The 14,556-nt window shown below is 42.7% G+C and overlaps 1 protein-coding gene across 1 annotated transcript in view; it reads left to right on the top strand.

The window, feature by feature from the left end:
- Nucleotides 1–14,556, top strand: part of LOC119455871 (N-chimaerin) — a 43,033-nt gene that overhangs the window by 800 nt on the left and 27,677 nt on the right. The window contains exons 2-7 of the mRNA XM_037717385.2: nt 130–189; nt 286–341; nt 859–890; nt 1,777–1,890; nt 3,527–3,836; nt 12,244–12,321. Of these exons, the coding sequence (XP_037573313.1) occupies nt 130–189; nt 286–341; nt 859–890; nt 1,777–1,890; nt 3,527–3,836; nt 12,244–12,321 (650 nt within the window). The remainder of the gene's footprint in view (nt 1–129; nt 190–285; nt 342–858; nt 891–1,776; nt 1,891–3,526; nt 3,837–12,243; nt 12,322–14,556) is intronic.

Genomic DNA, 14,556 nt, shown 5'->3' with positions numbered 1-14,556 from the left:
GACTTTGATATAGCTTTAGGGGAAAAAATGTGGTTTTGTCAAAGTCAGCGATATAACTGATGGTACTGCTTTCCCTTGTGTAGCTCGTGAGTGAGTCAATCACCGCTTGTCTTACTTTCACTTTCGCAGCGGAGAACATGAAGCAGAAGCATCATATGAATGAAATACCGCAAGTGTGGAAGTCTTACTGTACGTATTCTGTACTTTTCACCTAAAGCATGCTCTAAATGTAACCTTCCGAGATTATCCTGAAGGGGAAAAAAAAATGATGTCGATTATTTTCAGTGTACCAACTTCAGCAAAAAGCACCAACACCAAAGAGGATAGTCTGCAATAAAGAGGTACGCCAGGCTCCATGAAAATTAGTTCTGTTATCTGTTACTTCACTATGTGGCTTTGCGGCGACAGCACGGAAGTTGCACATAAATAAGCTTGTTCCTTCTCTAGTTGATTAGTACAGCAAAGCAAAAATTGTGCATTTGATACAACTACTTTGCAGTCTGCCTAAGAAAGGTGAGCATGTTATAACTGGATTTTTGTGTGTTACCTAGACAACTAGCGGGGGGCTGCAGTGTGTGGCGTATAATGTATAAAAAGAATATATCCACAGTCAGCCTTTATACGTGTATTAGTGTGATTTCGGATTATTTATAGTCGCATAGTGCGGGTGGAATTGTGCAGTCTTCACACTGCGGAAACATATTTTCCCTGTTGGAGTTTGCATATATTATGTTGAATGCTGTTTCTTCTTCTACAAGTGCACCTTTTCTTTCTTTTATTCTTATTAACACATCAGATGGGTTAAGGCATAGTACAACGTAGTTTGCATTCACCCAGATTTTCTCCTTTGTACCACAGGTGCCTAATCGTCCTGCACATTATGGAAGGGAGTACGTATTTGTCTCCTGTCTTCTCCTTTGTGTTCTTGTTCTCTGCTCCCTTCTGCGTGTTTTTAACCAGTGTATGGTGCATAGCTCACTGCAGAAAAAGAATGCATTTTGCAAATGTCACGTGCTCACTGTTTCTCCAACCATGGCTGTTGTATATCCCCTCCAGGCGCTGTCTGCTGAATTTTGCATGTACAGATAGTGAAACAAAAGCAGAAGCATTGATGAAAATAATGTTACTTAGAAAATGTATCATACACTTGCCTGCACTTCTGTGACTTGTTTTTCTTGGAAGTCAACGCTAACAATAAAGAATTCTTATCACATTTGAAACACATCTGATTGGACCCGTGCTGCCAGGTTGCATAATATGTGTAACGTGTTTTAGTGTAACGAGTTGAAATGTAGGTGGCTGGATATTTGCTCTCCATGTCAGTATACGCTGCCATGTAGCGGATCCACTTCTTTCATAGTTTTTCATGTATATCTTTCAGGCATATCTTAGCAGTTGTTGGATGGGTGTTTTCCAAGTATGCTATGCATGAAATAATTCAAATCACATTTGACGTTCCCGTGAAAAATTCTTGCAGGAAATCCACATTTTGTAAACTTGATAGAACTCACTGAAGAATTCAAAATTCTTAATCATTTTGGCAGCTGTGTGCTTTTCATGATTCTGAAGATGCAAGAAAAGGGTGTTGAAAGTAAATTATCGATGGAGGGAATTAATTGGTATCTGAAGGGGGGGATATGATATGCCATAACATCTTATATACTATGGACTGTTATGTACTGATCTTTCTTCAGACACACTGTTCCCCCATTGTTTGTTATCCACTGCATGCAAACAAAAATTCATTACAACCTCCAACTACGTGTTTATGCCTAGGTTTCACGGGATCATATCTAGGGAGGAAGCGGAGCGGATGTTGCAAGAAGGAGATGGCTGCTACCTGGTCAGAGAAAGCCAGCGTGCTCCTGGTCAATACACGCTAAGCTTAAGGTGACCTTTTATTTGATTTCCTCCTGATTGACGCAAGCTTCCTGCATATGATTTTAACATTGATTGCAAGTAACCTAAATGAACATGTTGCTAATGTGGCACTGTACGGTACTGGCAGCATCTTTGTTGTGTGAAACATCACCTTAAATTTCATTTCACATGGAGCAACATTTTACTGCCTTTTTGTGGATCTTGAGGTCACAGGTTCGATGGGCGGCCATGATAGCCGTATTTCAATGTGTGCCAAAGGCAAAAACTTTTTTATGCTTATATACAGGTAGATGTTAAAGAATCCCAGGTTGTCAGTATTAATCCCGAGTCCTTAACTATGGCATTCCTCATAGAACTTATGTTGCTTTCAGGTGTTAACACCATGAATCAGTCATTCGTTCTTTAGAGCTGCAATAACTGCATATGGAATTCATGTTCTCATATTACAAGTATTGATTACAGCAGCTGTGACTCACATTTGCAAAGCTGCTTATGGAAAACTATGTAGCTGTCTACATAGGCTCATTCACATTGTTTTGGTAAGACAGTTTAGAAAATGTTGTTCAACTTTATCTTTTGAACCCATTATTTGTATGAAACAAAAAACAAGCAGGCAAGCCACTACATTACGTTTCACGGACCGCATTGTTATTGGTTCCATAACTAAGGCCTGTGAAATCATCACAGGAAAGTTAGCACTGCTTAACATAAAAAATATTATGCACTTAGGGATCGACAGATTGTTTCCTATTCTTGTGAGTGAAACAGGATTCGTATGTACATGAAGCCAGCAGACAATGAAGCCAAGAAAAGGACAGGGAAAATTAACTGTGGCTGTAATTGAAATATAGAAGTGATAATGTAAAAGGAAATGGGGGAAAGCGGGCCAAAAAACCAACTTGCTGCCGATTATAGCCGAACCAACATCCTCCGCACTTGTAGTAGTCTCCGCTTCGTTGTGACGATACAGCATGATCAGCTTGGCGTGCTGGTGTCAGTGCAAATGACAGTGCACCGAGATATCCAGATCGGAGTTAATTGTCGTGGCTATGCTGCAGCAAATAATTGACTCCCTGCAGTTGCTGCTGTCTCATTTACATGCACCAATGGTGAGAAAAGCTGTGCAAATTACGAACGCTATAGACACTCTCCTGGCTACAGTTCAGTAGCGTCGACCCCTGACTGTGAAGGTTGATATGCCGTGAAGCGTGGACATACGTGTTGCAGAGAAGTTGTAGGCTGTGCAGCTCTCATCACTGGCTTCGTCGTACCGCCATCCTTCGTCTTTATACCCTGTCTCTGTCTTTCCCCCAAACCCTTTCCACCGCATAGAGTAGCATCCGGAGGAACTTCACTCAGGCTGACCGCTCTCCCTTTCTTGTATTAAAGTTCTCTGTCTTCTTTATTTTAATTTTCCAACTCTTGTTAATTCTTCTTCATACTTAAGGGACCACATCAAAGTTTTGCTTCCGTGAGCCATTACACTTCAATTTATTATTTTAACGGCAACCAAACCTCATCGTAATAAGTTCAGTGCTTATCTAGAAAGAGCACATCTTCAATTTACTTGTATATTTGCACAAGTAGCTCAGTTGGACCCAAGCTAAAGCTTCTTGCTTAGCAGTTTCTCGCTTCTCTCCCTCAGGTTTGGAAATGCATGCAAGAACTTTAGGTTGTATCACGATGGAATGCACTATGTCGGGGAGAAGCGCTTTGCAACACTGCAAGACTTGGTGGCCGACGGTCTCATCACAATGTACTTGGAGACGTACGCGGGCGAGTACATCAACTCCATGTGCGCCCAGTCGCGATATGAGGACAGCCCATACATGACGCTCCACTCGTACCAGCGCCAGCTTCGTCAGAAGCAGCAGCAGTCGCTTCGCATGCGCCACCACCGACAGCCACCACCTGCTGCTGAGCAAGAGAGCCACGAGTATGACAAGCCCGATGAGGTGAGCACTGTCACTACACAACACGATTATATACCTGCTAGATCTTACTATGGAAAGGGAAAAATTGACATAAACCCGATTGTAACACCAAGCTACATAGAAAACCCGTACAGGTTTCTCAGAAAGAGTGCTTTGCAGTGGAAAAAAAAAAACATTTGTGCTGACCTCTGATTCAAGCTCAGGACAAATGCCTTACTGGGGCAGTCACTCTACCATTTGAACTAACGAAGAGACTAACAGATAGCAGAGCGAGGGCGAATTAATCGATAGATCGAAGCACTGGGACACTGAATATGGCTAATCAGTTCTGCAGAAGCCCACAAGGTGGAGGGAAGTTCTCAAAACGGAAATAATTGGCACCCACCTGACTGTAGCAGAAAGCTACATAGGAAGCCCATACGAGTTTCTCACTAAGATACGTAAGTTCATTCCTCTCTCAATTTTTTCTCTTATTGTAATGACAACATATGCAGTACTGAGGCATATTGCAGCATTTTTCTCATTACAAAGAAAGCTCCAAACAATTCCACATAGAATTGCACTCTACTAGAATTTCTATAGAATTGCACAAAGAACTTGAGCACTTGTATTGGAGAATGCTGGAGTGCACAGGCACTTTTTAGAATTGTCCATATCTCAATTCTATATCCTGCACAGACAATTGCTGATGAGTGTGGCATCATTGTTTGGTGCAGTGGAGTAGCGGGTGATATTCACTGGTAGAAAACTGCAAACAGACCAACAGCAGCAGACCAGCTCTTACTGTGCTTACCATTGCTCTTTCTGAGATTGACTGTGGTGATTTGATCAGTGGCTTTCTTATGAACCATATGACTTGCTTTTCAGCATACATTGTCGTCACCAGCACAAGTTGAATTTGACAAAGCAGCTCAACAAATGCTGCATACAACTTATCGCAATATGTAACGCTTGCAGTCATGTAGTTAAGAGATTCAAGCAGTCTTCTTGTAGCTCACTTTTAGTTTCACTTAAATAAGGCATTGTAATTGCTTGAGAACTGGGAACAGCACTCAGCGGGCTCAGAATGCATCATAACTTGTATGATACATGAACATTTCATTCACTGCCAGAGCTAGTAGACTGCTATGTACTTCTGTTCTTTGAGTCATCTTTTTCTTTGCATAGTGGCAAGACAAGATAGTGCCTTGTGATACAGTTTTTTTTTTCTTTTCTTTCAATTTTCTGCCATTCTCCATAGCAGTATAGTTGCTATGGGGGTCTTTAACACTACTGCAAAGCTATTTCGTATTGTGGCTTGTTTTGTCCGCTGTGGCTTTCTACTTTTGTGGTTGTGTGCATAAAGTGATAGGAGCTTTTGAGCTGTGCACAGTGGTTGTTCAAATGAAATCTAATCAGCATTAGTCATGTCAACATTCAATCAGTTCTATGACTAATAGCCATGCCATATGAAAGGGTGGTACATTCAGTGTAGCTGCCTTGTGCAGTCATTTAGTCTGGCCTGCTGAGTCTCGTTCTCTCTTTCACCTATACTCCATTTCATATGTAATAAGCAGTGCTGCGGAAGCTACACAAGTAGTATGGCCATAGAAGTCTCACTTCGCGCTTTTCACATTGCAGTTGTTCCTGATCTGCAATGTTTCTTATGAAATAACTACTTCGTATGCAGTCAACTTCCGTTAATTTGACCCTGACAGGACCGATGAAATTGATTGAAATAGTTGGAGGGTCGAATCGAACAAGATGCAGAAAACAACGAAAAATCACACCGCTGATTCATTTGGCAGTATTTGCCCAATTCTAACCCCCCCCATAAATCAAACGCACGCCCACTTTCTATGTGTCCAAAGTAGAAAACTAAAGTAGAAATGACTGTAAAGCTCCTGTACAAAGTAGAAATCTAGTGTGCACCCAATTGTTTAGCAAGAAAAATGGGAAAGGGTCTAATATGTGTTCTACAATGGTGGCCGGTTTTCTAAAGGCAGGTTTGCTGCAATACGTTCGTGTTATGCGGTAAAGTATACAAACCACAAAGGCGGCATTAGTTTTGTATCCCATTGCACCGTGAAGACAATTTTCGGCCATATTTTCTTTAAAAAAGAAGATACGCAGGTAGAAGGTGTGCAGGTACAATCAGGTAAATACTGTAATTCAACATTGCGAGCTACGGTTATTGCTTGAACATCTTCCTAGGGCGGGCTGAAAATAGGTGTTTTCGATGGGAGATGGCATTTGTTTAACACATTCACTGTCCCCTCAGCTCTGCCAAGACAGATGCTGCCACTAAAGGGGTCGCAATTGTGGTCCCCATAGTTGTCAGGCACGTGTGTGCTAACTGGACAAGTTCGAATTATGCGGAGAATAGTTTGGCTAATTTTGGGGTTGAAATAACAAAAGTTTCGGTCCATAGAAGTGCATAGGCGTAGGCCAGGACGTTCGGTCAAGATCAAATGAACTGAAAAATTGAATTAACTTTAGTTGGAAAAATCGGGCAAGTTTGCACTCGGTTGCACAAAGCTTACGCACAGCGAAACTTACTGGCTGCTACTGCTAGGTATTAACCTGCTAGCTCTTAACTTGGTTTAACTAAACTACGCATGTAGGAAGGTATTCTCGAGCGATCATTTTTGGAGGTACATTACCTTTCGCGACATTTTGCGTGACTAGCGCTGGACGCGTCGGCGCCTACGAGTGACAGTGCTTCTGGCATGCCACAAACGCAGGCAGGCTAACCAAGTTTGGTACAATGCCAAGAACGCTGTCGCTTGCCGACGCCGAACGCGTTGGAGGCTAGCCGCTTGATATCAATCGGCCAGCTTCGCTGTGTCTTGAGCTTTGCACAGCCTAGTGCAAGCTTTCGCCTTTTTTTTTTTTTTCTCCTGGCTCAGCGCGCCGCGAAGAGAAGAGAGGCAGGGGCAGGGGTCGGGTAGGCAGGGAGCTGGCGAGGAGACGCACACGGTCTCCTCCTTTTCTTCTGGGTTTCCATGGCTACTGCGTGGCAGTTCCTTGGCATGCACCACAAATTACTGCTGGCTTAAACAGCTTCGCTGTTAATAAAAGGAAGACTTCTGTATTACGACTGCTTCTTGTGGACACATCATAATCATCAGCCTATATGTTCACTGCAGGACGAATGAATGGCACAAGTTTACATCAAATCACACATTACTTATGAATATTTGTGCTTCTAGTAGGTAATGCACTATCTTCTGGTCGCAAGTGCCACTTATGTGCTGTGGCTGCTCAGAAACATGTTATTCAGCTCGTTTTGTGGGGAATAGTTTTTTATATCCAACGCTTTTCATGTCATTATTATGTCATATGGTGCAATCTAAAAGTATGGGACTTAGTTTTACATCGAATTACATGGCACATACCTAATATCTTTCTTTCGCATGTGAGGCAATACTTTTTGGTTGTTGATAGAACAGAGAGTGAAGTCTCTGTGGCCTCCGTATTGTTTCCTGCTATGTATGAAATGGAGTACATCATTACTAAGGTTGGTACATGGGGCTGTTGGTGTGCCATTAGAATTTCATAACGCTGCACGCGAAAGGCACGGACAAAAGCGAGGAACGAAGATACACACATATTATCGTGTATATTCACATATTTCTGGAAGTAAGGCATTTATATTGGAGCTCATGATTTATGGGACCTTCTCCACTTGGGAAACCTTCTGGTATGGATAAATGCTCTTCAACACATGTGACATGTGTTATTAGTACTACCTCTAGAATGGCCCAGTGTCACGGCTGATGGTTCTGCATATTAACTTGCTGCCAGGCTCTCATTGACTGTGAACATCGGGTCTCTATGCTGTGGCCTCCAATAACACTTCTGTAGTTGTCTTTGTCACTTTTTTGATGGCTCTTTCTTAATTAAGTGGTTATGCCAGCTGAATATGCTGAGGTTAAAACAGTATGGCCAATTCTTCCCCTTCATAGCTCACGTATTAAACCTCGATAAAAGCTTCACCCACCTAGTCCCAGCAACAAGTAATGATATGGTAAAGCCCTAGCAGCTGAACATGTAAGAAGAATATCCCATGATGAAGAGCCCCTATTTAGTGCATGGAACAGAACAGGGAAAGGATAGATGCAAGGCACCACTAACAGCAAACATTTCTCAACCCAACAAGGAGGCAGAAAGTGAAAGTTTATGTATACAAAGAGCACACAACTGCGTTTCACCAAATCATACAGCCATCGCCTTGTTATATTGTTCAAAATTGACCAGAACACTTTTCTACATATTGACTAAAGAGCCACCTAGCACATTTTATCACCTTTGTTGTTGATTTCTATGGCTACGATGATTATTCTGATAGCCTCCTCAGTGTTCTAGTAAGTCCCTTTGATTTAGTAAAACATAGGAGAGCAGCCACAGTTTATGCACTGAGTGGCAGGACAACTTATAACAGAAATTTCACTTGTCTCTGTTGGGATGCTCATGTAATCATCTCACTGACGTGTGCTTTACTGCACAACAAAGGTTTGGCATATCCCGCACCTTCCCAGCAAGACAGAAAAGAATTATGGTGTCATAGCAACTGCTGCACATTAGAATTCACTTTCATAGTCAGCCTAGATACTTTAACTTTACGGGAGCAGAAACCATCTCATCGATGCCAATTCTTCTCTCCCCAGCTTTCTTTAGATTGTAACTAATTTAATTAGGCATAGCAACTCCTTCCTTGATTTGCTTTACATGGCCTCCATGATCTTGACACTCTACATACAGCCAGCCACAGCCAAGAGTAGCTGGACAGTATAGCCCCAGTATGTGTTAAACCTTGTACAAGATGAGCTGTTTTAGATTGAAACAAGATTTCAAATGCTGTTTGGAAAACAGAAGTTGATGATATATTACTTATAAAGTTTTGAGTAACCAGATGCAAATAGTTGAAGAGCAGTGTTCTTCTTCTTCATCTCTCTCTCTCTGTTTTGCTGTGGCCAGCAGGTACCAACGGACTGCTGTTTAGATGTTTAGGATTTTTTTATAGTTGTTGACCCAGTAACTAAGCCACTGGAGCCTCAGTTATTTGAGAGCATAACAAATGATTATGTTACCTGATAATGCGACCAGTTTACCAGTGAAGCTGAAATGTGCAGCCCCGGTGTTTATCACTGGGTTAATCCTGATGGTTCATTAAAGTATTTCTCAGTTACGAAGTTACCCACAGGTTCGGCTGTGACGGAGAGAACGACGTCACTGACAGTATGCCCGCAGTCCGCCGTTGTCGCTTGCGTTCGATGTCTCGCGTTTGCTCGGCGGCGTAACTAGCAGCAATCGCCCGTCATTGCCGCTTGCGATTCTTCGAAATTAAAGTGCTTCAAAATAAGATCTGTCCGTCACGTAAGAGAATCAATGCCTCATACCCCCTTAAGCAATGGCTCATACCCCCATGAATGCGGCCTCCCCATTACGACGACAGAAGTGAAATTCTATGCTAAAATGATGAGCTGCAACGGAGCCAGCTGTGGAAGAAGACGACGATGATGTACGCGGGAGCAGTGGCACGAGCGCGTGCCGAGCACGAGCATGAGCGCAACCCGAGGGGCGCCAATCAACCAGCTGCGGAGGACTGCGACGGCGCTTGAGCCAATGCTTATGATGATAGTTTTCTGGGGACAGGCGACAGACAGACGCTTTCTTGTTTCACCTAGCCATATAAAGCTTCACTTTAAAAGCAAAACAAATTCGGCAGACTCAATTGTAGTTGATGTGTACGTAATGCAAAGCATTAATGATTTGTAGCGAATTGTTGTATATACAGGGTGTTTCAGAGAACACTTTAAAAATTTATTTAGGGTTGCCTGTGGCAGATATCCCAATTCTAGTTAATGAGCTGGTCTACTCGAAGAGGCAGGACATTATTTGCACAAAAAATTGAAATGCATAATCGACTAATTAAAAAAAATCACTAATTAAGTTTTTAACTAATTACCTGATGGCCCATATTGCAGTTTACCATTGTAGCCGTGGAGTTCGCAAGGCGATGGATCCACTTGGAATTAATTTTCAGGATGGCACCAGTTTCGAGATATTAATTCCCGAACTTTGCGGAGAAATGCATTTGCGTTCCAGTTAATTTTGTGCTTCAATGCATAAAGCGACGTTTTGTTAAGAAACTAACTGGAACGCCAATGCATTTCTCCGCAATGTTCGGTAATTAATACCTCGAAACTGGTGTGATCCCGAGAATTCGTTCCAAGTGAATCAGCCTTGCGAACTCCACGGCTACAATTTGTAAATTGCAATATGGGCCATCAGGTAATCAGTTGAAAGCTTAATTCGTGAATTTTTGTTAATTATTCGATTATGCATTTCAATTTCTTGCGCAAGTAATGTCTGCTCTTCGAGTAGACCAGCACATGAACTATAAGTGTGCTATCTGCCACAGGCAACCTTTAAGAATTTTTGAAAGTGTTCACTGAAACACCCTGTATAATGTAATGTTGTGGTCATGAACAGCTATGTAGAGATTATATGCTGTAGTGTTTATATTTATAATAAAATAAGACAATGGTTTATAATGGCAAGATATACGATTTAAAGCAAACTAAAACCCAGTGGCCCCGGTGCACATACCCAGTCGCTACTTGTGGCACATAATTTTACACTATACTAATAGCGGGATCGGCCCACGATAACGGCGAGATAGGCTGCACTATCACCGGACTCGCCAAAATCGGCCCACTTAAATGGCCTGCCCGCCAGCCACAATTTGGCTGCACTTGGAGAAGAATGGTTCGCATTAAGTAGGGCTCAAATTTTTTGTGTTAGTGCTCCTTTAACTCATTTGTTGCAGCTAGAAATGTGCTCATTTTTATTGCTTTTATGTTATAACGTGTATGTTTAATTTCAGGATGTAGTCGTCACAACGTATACCATGATACATAAAAGTTATACTAGTCTGATCACTGGTGTTTTGAATGGATGCAAAGAAGTAATAATTACTTAACAGTTTTTGAGAATTATGATGTGAAACCTTAATGAAGCACCTCAAGGAACACGAATGAAAGTAATAATTTCCTATTTTTAGTATAAATACTCATAGTGAAACAAATCTGAAATATACAACATATGCACCTGCTTCCCAGTTCCCAAGTTTTGTGAGTCAGATCACGCAAAGAAATTATTGTGAAGATTTGTTGGCGTCAATACTAGTCATAGTGATGCCCATTCTACGCGGGAAAGCAGTACCTTCGCAAATTTGAAAACGGGTAAGTTCGTATTGTACAGAGAGCATTTGTCTTTATTCCTTGCAGTGGGTACCTGGTTCGTTTTTGCTACATTCTTTAGGCCTGCGAAGCGATGGTTGTCAGGTCAGGGAGCATGCAGAAGCCTCCTCATACGAGACTGTTGCATTCAGTCAGCTTTTCTGTGCAAGAAAAGTGGTCTAGTGTGCGTTCAACTGGCGCTGGAGCCACCACGCAATTTGTTCAGTTCCTGTACAGTGCTGTACAGTAATATGGAGTGCTGTACAGTACTGCACAGTAATGAATAAGAGCACTTGCACAGGCGGTGTTAAAGATGTAAGTGATTAGACTTCTAGTAAAACTTCAGTTGAAGGTCGGTCTGAAATTAATTGCGTGCACTTGTGTAAGTGAAAATCCCACACGACAGGAAGGATTGCTTGTGATAATTTGTATGTCGGCTGTCGGAACACTGATGGATGAAAGAAACCCACGGTGGGAAAAAATGTATCGCTTGATATTAGTGGAACACAATTATCAAAATAGCATACATTCATGAGCATCTACATGATGCATCATTAAAACAGCCTAGATGTCAGATAGCAAAATTCGACAACCTGACAGAAGCTTCTGTGTCTTCACTGCTGCTGTCATTTAAAAACTATGTTTCTGAGTCGAATAAAGTGCAAATTTTGCGTCTTTTTATTGAAAAAGTGCTAGGAGCACTGGAGGACAGTTTTGACAAAACCTCCAGTCGAAGATTTGTATTTTCAGACTCCCCAATCTGCCTAAAATTGTCAAATTTGACACATAGTTTAAGTGACAAATAGTTAAAGTTCAGTCAGTGTTTCGGATGGTGCATGGTGTTGTTGGTGAAAGCATTTCAACAGAAATGTTTAACAATGCCTAGAAAAACTGCCGATAAAATTAATTGATTTGAAATTGATTTCTACAAGTACGATAACGAAACAGTTCATTTCATTCACAGACTCTTTGCTTGTTGACACAAGAGGTTCAAGATAACCACTAAAACCATGGAAAATGTTAGCAGCAACTTAACCTCTGCTCCTTTGCCACACAGTGTGAGCCATGCCCTTCTATGTTCTCCTTAATAGTGGAACAAATTGTAATTTAATTGGATTCACCTATCATGTGGGACCAGAGCACTATAGATTTTCTCGGGCACGTCATGCTTATGTAGCACTTCATTTTATGTATCTTTTCAGGAGCTTGATTGTCCATTGCTAGATGGCATTCCCGAAGATATAAATGTCCAAGATTTTGAGAAACCTCATGCTTTTAAGGTATGCCACAATTTTTTGTCTTTTTCTTTAAGAAAACAATGTTGTGTGATGTTTGTCCAGTTGCAGCAGTCACATGGAGTGGAATGCAAAAAAGCTCATCTAGTACAGTCGAACCCGGGTATATCGAACTCGCCAAAAACGTTTATTAGTTCGATATATGGCATAATTCGATATGGCAATGTATGGCATAATTAAGTGTTTGGGGGCAAAAAACGCAGCTCGATGTTGCTGAAGGTCGTACTGCAGTGGTGCGATGAACAATTGTCCACGAGCAGGCACACCTTGCGATTTTCGCCTGCCAAATCATCGTTCCACGACGATAGCCACCTGCTGAAAAGCTCCCCGGTAATCCACGCTTTTGAGTTTGCTCGGTAGGTAGCAGTGCGCACACGTCGGGCGCCACGGGCACCTGGCCTTTTGTCCGACTTGGCCCTGATGTCTGCCTTGTTCTTCAGGATAGTACTCAAGGTGCTCCTTGGAATCTTGTACGCAGCGGCGACGTCGGACTTCTCACGGCACTAGACTCGATTTATGATTTCGAGTTTCGCGGCGAACGGCAAGTTCTGCCTCTTTGCACAAGCCATGACGACAGCGCGCCAAGAAAGTTCGCAGAGCGCCAACAGGCAATACCACCAGCACGGACCACGCTGAATGAGGACTCGAGGAAAAGAGGCAGCAGCAGGCACACAAGCATAAAGAAAGAAAAAATGGCGCTCACTTGTACCGCCTCCGCACCTCGGAGAAAGCACGACGGCCTCTGATTGGCTGTAAGCGCTGCGAGCAGGCCAGGATCATTTTTTGCAGGGGGGTGTTCGCCCGTGCACAGCCGGGTCTAAACCACTTTTTCTAGGGTGGCGCCGGCAGTTTTCTCCGCCACCGCGAGGGAAAGCCAACTTGCTGGGGCACTTTTGAGGCACATGGAGTTTGATATATCGGTTGTCGTTGCTATTTTCGTTCGATGTAACAGTCACTTTGCTATATATTCTCAATGTAAATTTACCGTGTTTAGAAATTGTTCGATATACGGGATAATTTGATATAAACGGGTTTGATATAGTCGGGCTCGACTGTACTTAGATTTAGATGTTCATTAAGGGAACCCAAATGTTTGACATCAGTCCATTTTGGAGCGGCAGCTCAGCTGTCTCCTTACGCCACTTGGCAACAATCCACAGAGGCCACTTTGGGCAGTTTTATAAATTACGAATGAATGGAATTTGCTTGGCATACGCCTGTTTGGATGTATGCCAATCACCACTTAGTTGAAACTGGCTGAAGTAAGTGTCAGTTCAGTTCAACTTCTGTTGAGAATAGGACACTTCTGGGAGAAAATGCAACGGGTGTCTGCTCAAGAGGCTTTTAAAGCTTACATACGTACACATTAGCACTTTCATAACAACTTTTCATGCGAGGTCTTCATGAACACCACCCCCAGGAAACCTCTCAAGTACACATTGTTACGGGCCGGGGATTGGTGAACCTTCAACAGCGTCTGCTGGGAGCTCGAACCAGGTTGACCATCGTAGAGGGTCCGGCAGGGAAGACGAGGCGATGTAAAAACAAATAACACAAGTTCAATACATGGTTACGAGTGAGCGGTGTGCTCCAAAGAAAACATACGAGAAACATTCAGCGTGTATTTACCTGCACGCTAGGGCAAAATCAGAAGTGTTCTCCACGTGGCTACTTGCTGGCTTTCCTATATTCTCCACCATCCGAGAACTTTTCCCCTCTCCTACCCCCACTGCAGGACAGGGCAAACCAGACGAAGTAGTGAGGGTGGGTGACCATAGCAGGGTGAATGTCCCCAGCGGGGGTGAGGTGGTCACAAGGCAGCATGGCAGGTTTCGTCTCTGACGTATCTCTGGCCCTCGCGACGGACACGTCTGTTCATGTTGACGAGAGAGATCATTAGGCATGCCGTTTCCCATGCGTTTGCACGTGATCCAGGCATGGCCGCTCTAAGTGAATTGTAACAACATGAAATGACATGCTCCTTCTTTTAAGCACTCAGCTACAGGTTATGCAGTTTTTCTTTCACTGGCGTCACTGGTTTTACAGTGGTGTTACCAGATGTGTTTGTCAGGGAATCATCTTAATAAATAAAACAGTTGTCATAGTTTATAAGATCTTCTTGTCCAAGGGTGAAACGATGCACTGGTGTCTTTGTGGATTTTCTGACAAAAGAACTGTTAGCCAGCCTAGTTGGGTTGGCCTTGATTTATTCCACAAAAA

This window comes from Dermacentor silvarum, chromosome 6 (genome assembly GCF_013339745.2).
Source record: "Dermacentor silvarum isolate Dsil-2018 chromosome 6, BIME_Dsil_1.4, whole genome shotgun sequence".
Taxonomy (NCBI): domain Eukaryota; kingdom Metazoa; phylum Arthropoda; class Arachnida; order Ixodida; family Ixodidae; genus Dermacentor; species Dermacentor silvarum.
Note: the sequence above shows the minus strand (reverse complement) of the source record. Positions and strands in the feature narration are given on the sequence as shown.